The sequence below is a fragment of the Cydia strobilella genome, chromosome 19 (genome assembly GCF_947568885.1).
Source record: "Cydia strobilella chromosome 19, ilCydStro3.1, whole genome shotgun sequence".
In the NCBI taxonomy this organism is placed as follows: domain Eukaryota; kingdom Metazoa; phylum Arthropoda; class Insecta; order Lepidoptera; family Tortricidae; genus Cydia; species Cydia strobilella.
In genome coordinates this window covers 10,783,598-10,795,136 of record NC_086059.1, presented here as the reverse complement: position 1 = coordinate 10,795,136, position 11,539 = coordinate 10,783,598, and the positions used below count along the sequence as shown (strand labels likewise).

General features: G+C 36.0%; 1 protein-coding gene across 2 annotated transcripts; it reads left to right on the top strand.

Moving 5' to 3' along the window:
- Positions 1-243: 243 nt before the first annotated feature.
- On the top strand, positions 244-5,085 carry LOC134749983 (uncharacterized). Of its 2 annotated transcripts, XM_063685020.1 has the most exons (4): positions 244-569; positions 697-798; positions 1,979-2,264; positions 4,737-5,085. In XM_063685020.1, exons 1-4 carry the CDS (start codon positions 423-425, stop codon positions 4,778-4,780), a joined length of 579 nt encoding a protein of 192 aa, XP_063541090.1. In that variant the 5' UTR covers positions 244-422; the 3' UTR covers positions 4,781-5,085. The 2 variants fall into 2 exon arrangements, with proteins under 2 accessions (XP_063541090.1, XP_063541089.1); XM_063685019.1 differs by lacking the exon at positions 4,737-5,085 and having other exon boundaries at positions 1,979-2,386.
- The last annotated feature ends 6,454 nt before the right edge of the window (positions 5,086-11,539 follow it).

Genomic DNA, 11,539 nt, shown 5'->3' with positions numbered 1-11,539 from the left:
TATTTTTACATTCAAGACAGCAACATTAAAAGCAGCGAAAACTGACAACACTGTGATTTTCCGTTGAAGCGGTAAATTTGGACAATGATCCGATTTTGAACCACTGCGATATACTTAACTGATTATTAATATTAAGAGAATGTAATGAACGAAAACTATAATGGCAACGTTGTTTCAAGAATCTTACGTAACATTAATTCAGAATCCAAATACTTTACCTAAAGTCATGTAACAAACTCATCTAAGCGAAGAAATCAATAACTTAGACATGTAACCCGCCTATTTTAAGGCGTCAAGCATCCCAATGGATAATATCCCAGTCTGTGACTTTTCGCATACACATCTGACGGAAATTTAGGTCAAGGACTGGAAAAGTCGTCCCAACCTAAATAAAAAAATAGTTTTCACCACCAGTTGTGAAAATGTCGTTAAAGGCATATGAAGATGCGTGTATTCGGGCAGAACTGTTTGGTCAGCCCAAACCTGACAAAGACGAGTTTTTAGAAAAACATAAACACTTGGACATAGTGGAATTTGAAGAAGTGGATATCAAGACCACCATCAATGAGGTAACATAGTTTTTTTGTGTTACGGAAGTGCTAGTAGTTTATAAAAAATTTAGCACTAAATTTTAACTAGGTATTCTAATTAGTGCGTTTACTGCGCTGCGCTATACTTCTTTTGTTTATTTTTCAGGATACAGCCATGCTAGATGAAAATATTCAGCAAACTGGTGGTGGTCTGAATGAGTTAAATTCAATTTTAAATTCTACGCAAACGAAAATTAATCGATTGAAGGTAAGTCTGTAACTAAAACGCTTGCTTTCATTTATTCAAACAAAAAAAGAAAAAGCCTTACCTGTATTACTTAAGTAAAATTGTTAATTATATTTTCTATTTGGAACAGTTAGCCGACTTTTATTTACACTTCTTTGCTACTTACTTTGCATCAATCTTCTTGAAATTGTGGAGACAGCGCACTGTGGTACCGTGGGACTTACATTTACTTCATGAAATCTTAAACTTGGGGCTTTAGTTTTATCATTATTACATAATCCTGTACCTTAGGACATTGTCGCTTAATTTTACTGCCGTACGACGTACAGTCGAGTTCATAAATACATGTATACATTTCTTCACCTTAATCCATTGCAATAAGGTGAAAAATGTATACATATTTATGAACTCGACTGTACAGTCGACGCGACGTCAAATATATGTTTACATTTTTTACCTTACTCCTTTGAAATAAGGCGTAAAATCGAAACATATTTTTGACGTGTCGACCCATCCACGCACAAAATATGCGTACACAGAGCACTAAGCTAAGCGTAAAGTCTCACGACTTAGTGGGTATCGTTATTTGTATGATGTATGCCAGGGGCCAGTTTCTCAAAAGCTTGTAACTTGTAATACAAGCGGATGTCACTTATTGACAGCTTTTGTTAGAAAGGGACTTCCACTTATATAACAAGTTACAAGCTTTTGAGAAACGGACCCCAGTGCCCTGTTTATCAAAAGCTTGTAACTTGTAATACAAGCGGATGTCACTTTTTGACAGCTTTTGTTAAAAAGGGACTTCCACTTGTCTTACAAGTTACAAGCTTTTGATAAACAGGGCACAGGTATGTCACTGTGGGCTATGTTATGGGACTGTTCATCATATTTAATGCGAAGTGAATTTAAAGAGTCGTTTCTGAAGTTACGTGCGACATGCACAGCAGTCCACAACGGACATCACATCCACAGCGTTTACAAGCAAAAAAGCACCCTCACTTGTGGCCCGATTGAGTATTCCCATGTAAAATATAGCTGGTCAAGCAAATCTTGTCAGTACAAAAAGGCGGCAAATTAAAAAAAATGTAGGCGCGAAGGGATATCGTCCCATAGAAAATTTGAAAATCGCGCCTTTTTCTACTGACAAGATTAATATATATGAATTTACATATTTTGCATAATTATAAATTATAATTTCCAGGGCGTCTGCGGTAGCTTAACAAACTTCTTTCGCGTTAAACTATCAGCGAAAGACAACTTATCTTACTCTAGCGAACAGAGTTACGTCGGCCAAACAAACTACGACAAAGATTCTGTCCCAGCCAGGACCGAGCTAGGCTCTATAAACCAAGACCTTGGTCCCAGTGACAACGAGATGACGCCGCGCGCGGGAAATTCTCAAGATGGCGGCAATTTAAACAACGCGTTAGACGATTTGAAAACGATGCAGAAAAACGACTCCACGGCCGCGGCTTTTAAGGAAGCGGGTGAGAAAATGACGGGTCAAACAGTAAAACTAGAGAAATTACTTGAAAAAGCTGAAAGAGCACAGAGCTCTATGTCTCATCAGAATAAGCAAATGAGGTCGTTTCGACGATAGTGTGCCGCGATACATTTTTTTAACCTTTTCGACGCCGTGTCAAACACAAAAGCTGTCATCCAGACGCCGCGTCACCGAAGTGTCAAAACTAAAATTGAACTTTATGCATATGCATGTAGGTCTATGTTGCTCGTTGAACCTACGGTGCGTTTATATCGGTTATTGGCGTCTAAAAGGTTAAATTACCTTGTGCATACTCAAAGAATTTTGGCGACTATGAAAAGTATGAAAATATTCGAACGCTTCTGTGTCCCTTGTGCTTAATTTTGACAATAACAACTACTTTATGTACCTAGTTTCAGATATTATTTTTGGCCAAGTTGTACAATTAACCTACCTAATATACCTATTAGAAAAGCAATTTCTACTTTTGTCTCTTGTTAAAACTTTGATGTAAGTAAAAAATCGTAAACTAAATTTAGAGTTTTAGTGTTTTTAAATAATTACAGTACTTAGATTCTTTATACTTATCCTAAATTTAACTTTCGTAACGTCAGCAAAACGGAAATTAATGTTCTATATGGGTGACCTAGGTATTATTCTATCTTTTCTACCATTAAACTCGAGGTGTACTAATGTAGCGTTAAAGGGTTAAATAGTTATTTGTTATACAAGGGTGCAAAGTTGTATTTTACCCGCGAGTGTGGAATTGAAACAAGAGCAAGCGAAAGGATTCTATAGTTAAACCACGAGCGAAGCGAGTGGTTCTAAAATAGAATCCTGAGCGTAGCGAGTGTTTTAACACACGAGAAGTAAAATACATTTGCACCCGTGTATAACACAAAACTTTTCCCCTCACTATAGCGAGGAAAGTGCAACATCCACAGGCGTTAGATCACCTTCATCACTGGAATCACTCATTTTCTACGATAATACGATATTATAACAGAAAACTCGGGAAGTTGTGTATTTTTACGTGTTTGAGTCGGTGAAAATTTTTTTGTTGACAATGTTGACATTTCTGACGATGCGTTTTGAAATTGCATCGACTCAACTTGTGCGTTCAGAATTACATTCAACATCATTTAAAAAAACAAATGTTTCTTATGGAATTTAAGGTTTATGACTTAAAATCATTAAATAAAACTAAATTTGTTATTTTTTATTAAATTCTCGAACCATTTATTTAATGATAATTAATATCGAAGGAACCATTATTATGACGTTTTACGATTTGTTATCTGTCAAAAGCTACTTAAACACGCTCCATCCAAGGTCAAATTACTTTCCCCACTAGTGGATAAAATGCGTTTTTCCCCGCTTGTTTTAAAGGATAAAAGACGGCTTTCCGAACTAGTGAGGGGAAAACATAATATCTCAACATCGTAATATCAGGTATATAATTATACTAGCTTTTGCCCGCGACTACGTCTGCATGGAACCAGTAACTAGCTAGCAGCACAGAATAACTAATAGTGCTACCGCTAGCAGCTAGAGTAAGTTTAGCGCCTGGAGAAAGTCTAATAGCAATCATTCAATTTGAGCATAATATGCACACAAATTATCAGGCAATTCATTAATTATCTCAATTCCACCATGATTCCACCCCGCTTTTCACCCTCTTAAGGAATGATTTTTGGGATAAAAACTATCCTATGTCCTTCCCCGGAACTCTAGTCTATGCCAAATTTCAACTAAATCGGTTCAGCGGTTTAAGCGCGAAGAGGTAACACACAGACAGACAGACACATAGACAGACTTTCGCATTTATAATATTAGTATGGATGTACCTAATAAACAAAAATATTCTGAATAAGATTCTTAAGAGCGTTAGTGCACTATCGCGAGTATCGCGAGACATCCTGTTACTCACAGTTCTTCACTTTATAAATACCTACTCCACTTATACTTGCATGAAACCGTGAAAGTATATGTATGCGCTACCTGCATTTCTTGAAATACGTATACTAATAACCGCGTAACCTTGAAGACGCGGGTTCGTTTCCCGCCTCGGCCACCGGTGGACTTGGTAATTTTTTTTTTTAGTGTATGTTATCTATTTCAGTTTATAGTTTATATATAGACTACTACTACTTAAAAAACACAAATCAAAAAATATTTTATTAAATAATTTGATTTGTTCTTTAGTTGGATATATGCTAATTTGAAAATTGTACCTAAAATATTTGAAGTGCACAAACCAGGGGCGTAGCTAGAGGATATGGCGCCCGAGGCAGTCACCAAATGTCGCCCCCTGACGACTAACAAAAGTTTTCGCGCTACTTATAGTTGCCGCCTTTTGCCCATTTTGGCGCCCCCCCTTGGATGGCGCCCGGAGCACTTGCCCCTCTGCCTCCCCCTAGTTACGCCACTGGCACAAACGCCCTAATCATGTCAGACTTTTTTTTACGGCGTGTAGGGGCTATGGTGAAGGGCCTCTTCAGTCGAGAGTCCCTCCGATGAAGATACCAAATGGAAGATTTAGAAGGCAAAGGTATGGATGTCGGCGGCCGATCGTAAGATCAGGCAGATCGTGAAATTCCTAGGCATATCGTGAAACGTGAATTTTTTTGTTTCGCTCCCTAAGTCGACGAGAGTCCGTTTTCTGGAGAGTTTGCCTTTCGGGCATCTGAAAGCAACCTAACGAACCTATCCGACTGCCTATATTTATTGGTTTAATGAATAATGACTTTAATGTGGCTAACGTCAAAACATTACACAGGAACATTACGATCTGCCTGATCTTACGATCGGCCGCCGACATGGACATGTTGGACATTGAACATTATTGTATCTGTATCCCAGTATTAAGAGCCAACAGGAGCCGAGACCAAACTCAATTTTGAGATTTGAAAGAGAATATCGTCGTCGCGCTGACGGGGGCGGTACCGCGTACCGAGGGACTATCCCAGTGTGTGTGGTGCACGCACACCGACGCGCACGTTATTTGCGCTCCTCGCCGGCCTCACGCCACTCGCGTTTTTAGTAACTAAATTCAATATCCTTCTACAACCTGCAATCTAATTAACATTTCGAGTTACAGAATAGTAAAAAAACATAACATAACATGGACATACAAGAAAACATTGTTGTATAAAAACATACAAGATAACGGCTGTTAAATTAATCCAATTAAATATTTTTAAATATGATAAACAAAAATATTAAATTATAGTTGTGAGTATTTTAAAAGTTAAACTCCCTTATACCTTGATTTTAAACAAAGTATTTTACTTATAACTTACTTGGTTCGTATGAATTAGTGACATACCTAATTAAAAAAGAAAGCTATAACTCCCGCGGGAACAATATAGGCCTTTTCCCTTCAGTACACCTGCATGAAATAAGATCTTTTCGAGCAAGCGTCTTGAAAAACAAATTTGCCGCTCTCCGGCTCCGTTGAATAGAAAAAAAGAAAGCCTCAGGTTAGATAAAATTATCATAATAAAGAAACATGTGACATGTGATATTTCTTACTTTGATGTAATTATACAGTTTTATTGATGGTCCGTTTTTTTATTTATGTGTCAGATTTTGATAAAAATAGGTATAAATTGAAGAGCTCCTAATTCTGATCGGAATAAATATGAAACCCAATAAATAAATAAATAAATAATAAATATTAAATCAATATTATAGGACATTCTTACACAGATTGACTAAGTCCCACGGTAAGCCCAAGGAGGCTTGTGTTATGGGTACTCAGACAACGATATACATAATATATAAATACTTAAATACAAATAGAAAACACCCATGACTCAGGAACAAATATCTGTGCTCATCATATCATATCATCGAACCCAGGACCATCGGCTTCACAGGCAGGGTCACTACCTCCTAGGCCAGACGACCGGTCGTCGCCCAATATTTTGGGACAATAGTCTAGTCTACAAAAGGTTCAAGGTGGTGAAAAAAATAGTGTAAGCTGTTCGCATAAAAAAACCGCAAATCGATGTACAGGTTAGCCGTTTGGTACACGTATATACTAGTCAAAACAAAAATTTTGACCCGCAGTTCCTAAAAAAAATTCCCTTAGGAGGGGAGTGCTGAAACCTTTTTTTGTATAAAAAAAAAACTTTTTTTTTAAACCTATCGTATACTTCTCATCTATCATACGAAAGGGCTTTTTGAAGCGATTCTGAAAATATACCACATCATTGCATTTTAGCCATTTTTAGGGTTCCGTAGCCAAATGGCAAAAAACGGAACCCTTATGGATTCGTCATGTCTGTCTGTCTGTCGTCCGTCCGTATGTCACAGCCACTTCTTTCCGAAACTATAAGAACTGTTGAAACTTGGTAAGTAGATGTATTCTGTGAACCGCATTAAGATTTTCACTCAAAAATAGGAAAAAAAAAATTTTAGGGGTTCCCCATACTTAGAACACCCAAACCCAAACCCACAAACCCAAACCCAAAATTTTTTTTTTTATCAAACCCATACGTGTGTGGTATCTATGGATAGGTCTTCAAAAATGATATTGAGGTTTCTCATATATTTTTTTCTAAACTGAATAGTTTGCGCGAGACCGAGAGACACTTCCAAAGTGGTAAAATGTGTAACCCCCCCTCTAACTTCTAAAATAAGAGAATGATAAATCTGAAAAAATATATGATGTACATTACCTTGCCAACTTTTACCGAGAACTGGTTTGAACGAGATCTAGTTAGTAGTTTTTTTTAATACGTTATAAATCGTAAACCGCAATTTACCTTTCACTCTCGTTTCACATAAAAATACATTGTTTAAATTGTGTAATGTACGGAACCCTCGGCGCCCGATTCCGATTCGCACTTGGCCGGTTTTTTCTTAAATTGAAAGAAAGAAAAAGAATTTTCAAAACATACCAAGTTTGGGCTCCTCCAGATACGATATGGCTGATTTTTTTTGTACAAATGATACGTGATATCCTCATATGTAACCCCAAAAAAGCAATAAAAAATTTATTTAGTTTTTTTTTTCAATACATAGTGACACAGTTCTACTTAACCCTTTAACTTGACCCCAAACTTGGTGTGTTTTGAAAATTCTATTTGTTTTAATTTACAAAAAAATGGCTAAAATGTAATGATGTGGTATAATTTTAGAATCGCCTCAAAAAGCCCTTTCGTATGATACCACACACGATAGGTTTTTGGAAAAAAATATCTTTTTTTTTTTCATACAAAAAAAATGTTTCAGCATACCCCTCCTAAGGGATTTTTTTTAGAAACTGCGGGTCAAAAATTTTGTTTTGACCTCTTAGTATGCGTGTGCCAAACGGCTAACCTGTACATCGATTTGCGGTTTTTCTTTGAAATTGGGCTTGTACGGCTGCCACTAATAGAGATACTAACTCCTAAAAATACGTATGATACCTCATTGGATTCAGAATGATGTCTAGAAAAATGTATTCGAAGCGTTTATTCCCACATAAAAAAAGTTCAAAGCTATTAACAAAAAACGGCCAAGTGCGAGTCGGTTCCGTACCATTACGCAAAAAACGGCAAAAAATCCCGTTTGTTGTTTGGGAGCCCCACTTAAAAAAATATTTTATTCTGTTTTTAGTATTTGTTGTTATAGCGGCAACAGAAATACATCATCCGTAAATATTGCAACTTTTTAGCTATCACGGTTCACGAGATACAGCCTGGTGACATACGGACAGGCAGATTGACAGACAGACAGACAGATATTATTTTAAAGGTATTAAATATTCTTTTAAAAATTAGGAAATAATATGGTGTATTTAAAACATATCATGGAATATACTACGGTTATAAATTGATATTATGTAAAGTAATTTTCCCCTCACTAGCTCGGAAAGTTGTCTTTTATCCTTCAATACAAGCGGGGAAAAACGCGTTTTATCCACTAGTAGGGAAAGTAATTTGACCTTGGATGGAGCTTGTTTAAGTAGCTTGACAGATAACAAAACGTAAATCATGATAATGATTCGTTCGATATTAATTATCATTAAATAAATGGTTTGAGAATCTAATGAAAAATACCAAATTTAGCTTTATTTAATGATTTTAAGTCATAAACATTAAAATTCCATAAGAAACGTTTGTTTTTTTATAATGATGTTAAATATAATTCTGAACGCACAAGTTGAGTCGATGCAATTTCAAAACGCATCGTTGACATTTCATACGTCAGAAATGTCAACATTGTCAACAAATTTTTTACTAAAAAACTTTTCTCACCGACTCGCGTAAAAATACACAACTTCCAGAGTTTTCTGTTATAATATCGTTAAGAAATGAGTGATTCCAGTGATGAAGATGATCTAACGCCTGTGGATGTTGCATTTTCCTCGCTATAGTGAGGTGAAAAGTTTTGTGTTATACACGGGCGCAAATGTATTTTACTTCTCGTGTGTTGAAACACTCGCTACGCTCAGGATTCTATTTTAGAACCACTCGCTTCGCTCGTGGTTCACCTATAGAATCCTTTCGCTTGCTTGTGTTTCAATTCTACACTCGCGGGTAAAATACAACTTTGCACCCTTGTATAACAAATAACTATTTTTCAACAAGTTAGGCAATTATTAAGTAACCACATTTTTTTCGAACTTTCGTCTTTGTTGTAAATTAAAAAAAAAGTAAATAATTGGCGTAAAAAGTATTTCGCCTCGTGGAGCCCCTTTCATGAGATCACGTCACAAAAGTTTTAATAAAATTAATACTTTGTTTAAAATAAATTTTTGAATAATAGTGAAAATTGTAAAATATAAAGCAATATAATAATACGTACTTAGAACTGATACTTTTCTAAATAAAGAATGAATAAACTAAATGTGTAATTAATTTTTAGTGCAAATCACCACAATTTGCTTCTAAAGAGCAAATCTGTGACCAAAAATTATATATAGTTTTAATTTTTCATTCGTATATTCAGATTTGTGTATGAAAATGTGAAACTATTATTTCTAAAATAAATTATTCGTCCCTAATTTACACAAAATTTATACCAAATTTGATCTCATATCAAGAGATAGGTAGAAATAGAGGCAAACTGGACCGCAGAAGCCGACTTTTCCCCTCCCTTTTTGGGGGGTAGCCAGGACTTAATCTCGTAGCTAGTGCGTCAGCTCAGCTTTGTATGAACCAAGGAATAATAAATAGTGTTAAACGATATCCCCTGAGGCCAACGTGCATACTCACTTTACTTACTTCGCCTACTAAGAGGCAAATCGCGACTTTGTTATGGTTTATCGATAACTTATCACATCACTAGATTATCGACTTTCAATGTCGACTATTGCCCATCACTTTTCTGTCCGTGTACGTATTTAGAAACTTGACCCCGCCCCTAAAATTAGTGCGATAAGGACAACTGCAGCTTAGGCGAAAAATCCTGCGTAAAAATCTCAAAAATCGAGGTTTCGTACTCGACTGTTTCCTCCTCCAAAACTTAAGCAATCGTAACCAAATTTGGAAATCTAAATGATTATGAAATTGTCTGTGTCGGACTGTTTTGATTTTTTGGCTAATTGATACCAGTTTTGAATACCACGCCTCTCATTGCGGCATAGTCAGTGAGGCCATTTTTGGCCATGTTTGAAGGGCTCTAGCGCCTTAAAAAACAAAAATATCAAAAAAAGCAAAACACACCGACACAGATATTGACAATATTAATCTGTGTTGAAAAAATCATTCCTCTAGCTTCAAAAACCAGGGAGGAAACAGTCGAGTACGTTTGTATGGAGAAATTACCACTCCTGTTGGCTCTTAACGTGCGGTGCGCCCAGATTTGACGAATGCGTCGCGAATACCCCGCGCCTTTTACGAATCATCAGTCGCACTGCATACGGGCTAAATAATATTGAGATAGGATATAAGGACTGCCAAGTTTAAGAAAAAGTGAATACACGTCGTGACAATATTACAGTTAATTAAATATGTATATAAGTAAATATTATACCTACTAATCTTTAAAATCTTGAATGTTCTAGAATCTTGTTACTCTTGTATCTACTTGTCTATTGCTAAATTTCGCTTTTCTTCCATGTTATTGAATCCTTTATACTTAACTATACATGTATTTTATTGAACTGGTTCTCCGGCAAGCTCGGCCGAATTTCACCTTCCCATACAAACGGAGTTTCGTTCTCATTTTAAAACTACGTGTTGGATTGTAATGAAGCTTTGCACATACAATTAAATTCGCTGATTTTTTTTACTATTGCATCTGAAGCTACATAAGCTAATTACAGACCTAGATATACCTTATCCTATTGTAAGTACAAAGTTTCAGAGCAATCTAGCTAGTCGTTTTAAATGAGAGGGTAACTTACGTTTGTATGGAGAACCGAGCTTGCCGGGGACTAATGTCAAGCGCTTATTGGTCACCGTTTAATACCTACCTATACCTAAATTACTTGCGAATATTATGAAATGGGGCAGAAGTACTGTTTTTGGCCACTTAGCACCCTTTTTGGATAGGTAAAATTTTTATAATATATATAGCAAACTATTATTTTAATATAATCTTTAAAATATTTATCAGTACGGTTTTTACTCACTATTATTTAGTCGCTTTTGGCGACATGTTTCGGATTCTTTGGGAATCCATCCTCAGGCACGAGTGTCCGCGGCGGCGGTCCGCCCGCCTCGTCGCTCGTAGTGAGTAAAAACCGTACTGATAAATATTTTGAAATATGTCTCACGATAGTTTAAGTGCGAATATAATCTTTATTTTAAGTTTTTAAAGCTTTATGTTGTATCGAACTGAGTTTGTAATAGTAAATAATGAAATGAATAAATTAATTTTATAAAGTTTAGACTTTAATTGGCCAAAAAGGGTACTCGTGGCCACAAACGGTACTCCTCCCTTACGTATTCGAATCTGTATTTCCTATATATTATAGGTCGATGTATCATTAAGATAGCTACAAACATTGTCATTTAGTTTAAGTAACATATATATGTCTTCACTTACCCGAAAATGGGGCCTTCAAAAATGATTCGTACATTTTCAATAAAATAAAGGATTCAAAAACGATATATTGTTGTTAAGCATTGTGATACACGGACGATTGGTGTCAAACACGAATGGAATTATATTTTACAATTGTAGAATTATTCATTGCAATAAAAGCTGTGATTTACTTACCTTTTTTTATTTAGATACTTAGTTTATAGGAAACTACCCCCTGTCTTCTCATCATGCGCCGATAATAGGTGAACACAACACACCAAGAACATAGATAGAATACTCTTTATTGGCACACCT

What these genes read in the sequence shown, in the direction of transcription:
- LOC134749983 (XM_063685019.1), top strand. Translation starts at nt 423, where the DNA reads ATGTCGTTAAAGGCATATGAAGATGCGTGTATTCGGGCAGAACTGTTT. An exon ending in TCAAGACCACCATCAATGAG is followed by an intron (nt 570 to 696) that starts GTAACATAGTTT and finishes TTTATTTTTCAG; the next exon opens with GATACAGCCATGCTAGATGA. An exon ending in CGAAAATTAATCGATTGAAG is followed by an intron (nt 799 to 1,978) that starts GTAAGTCTGTAA and finishes TATAATTTCCAG; the next exon opens with GGCGTCTGCGGTAGCTTAAC.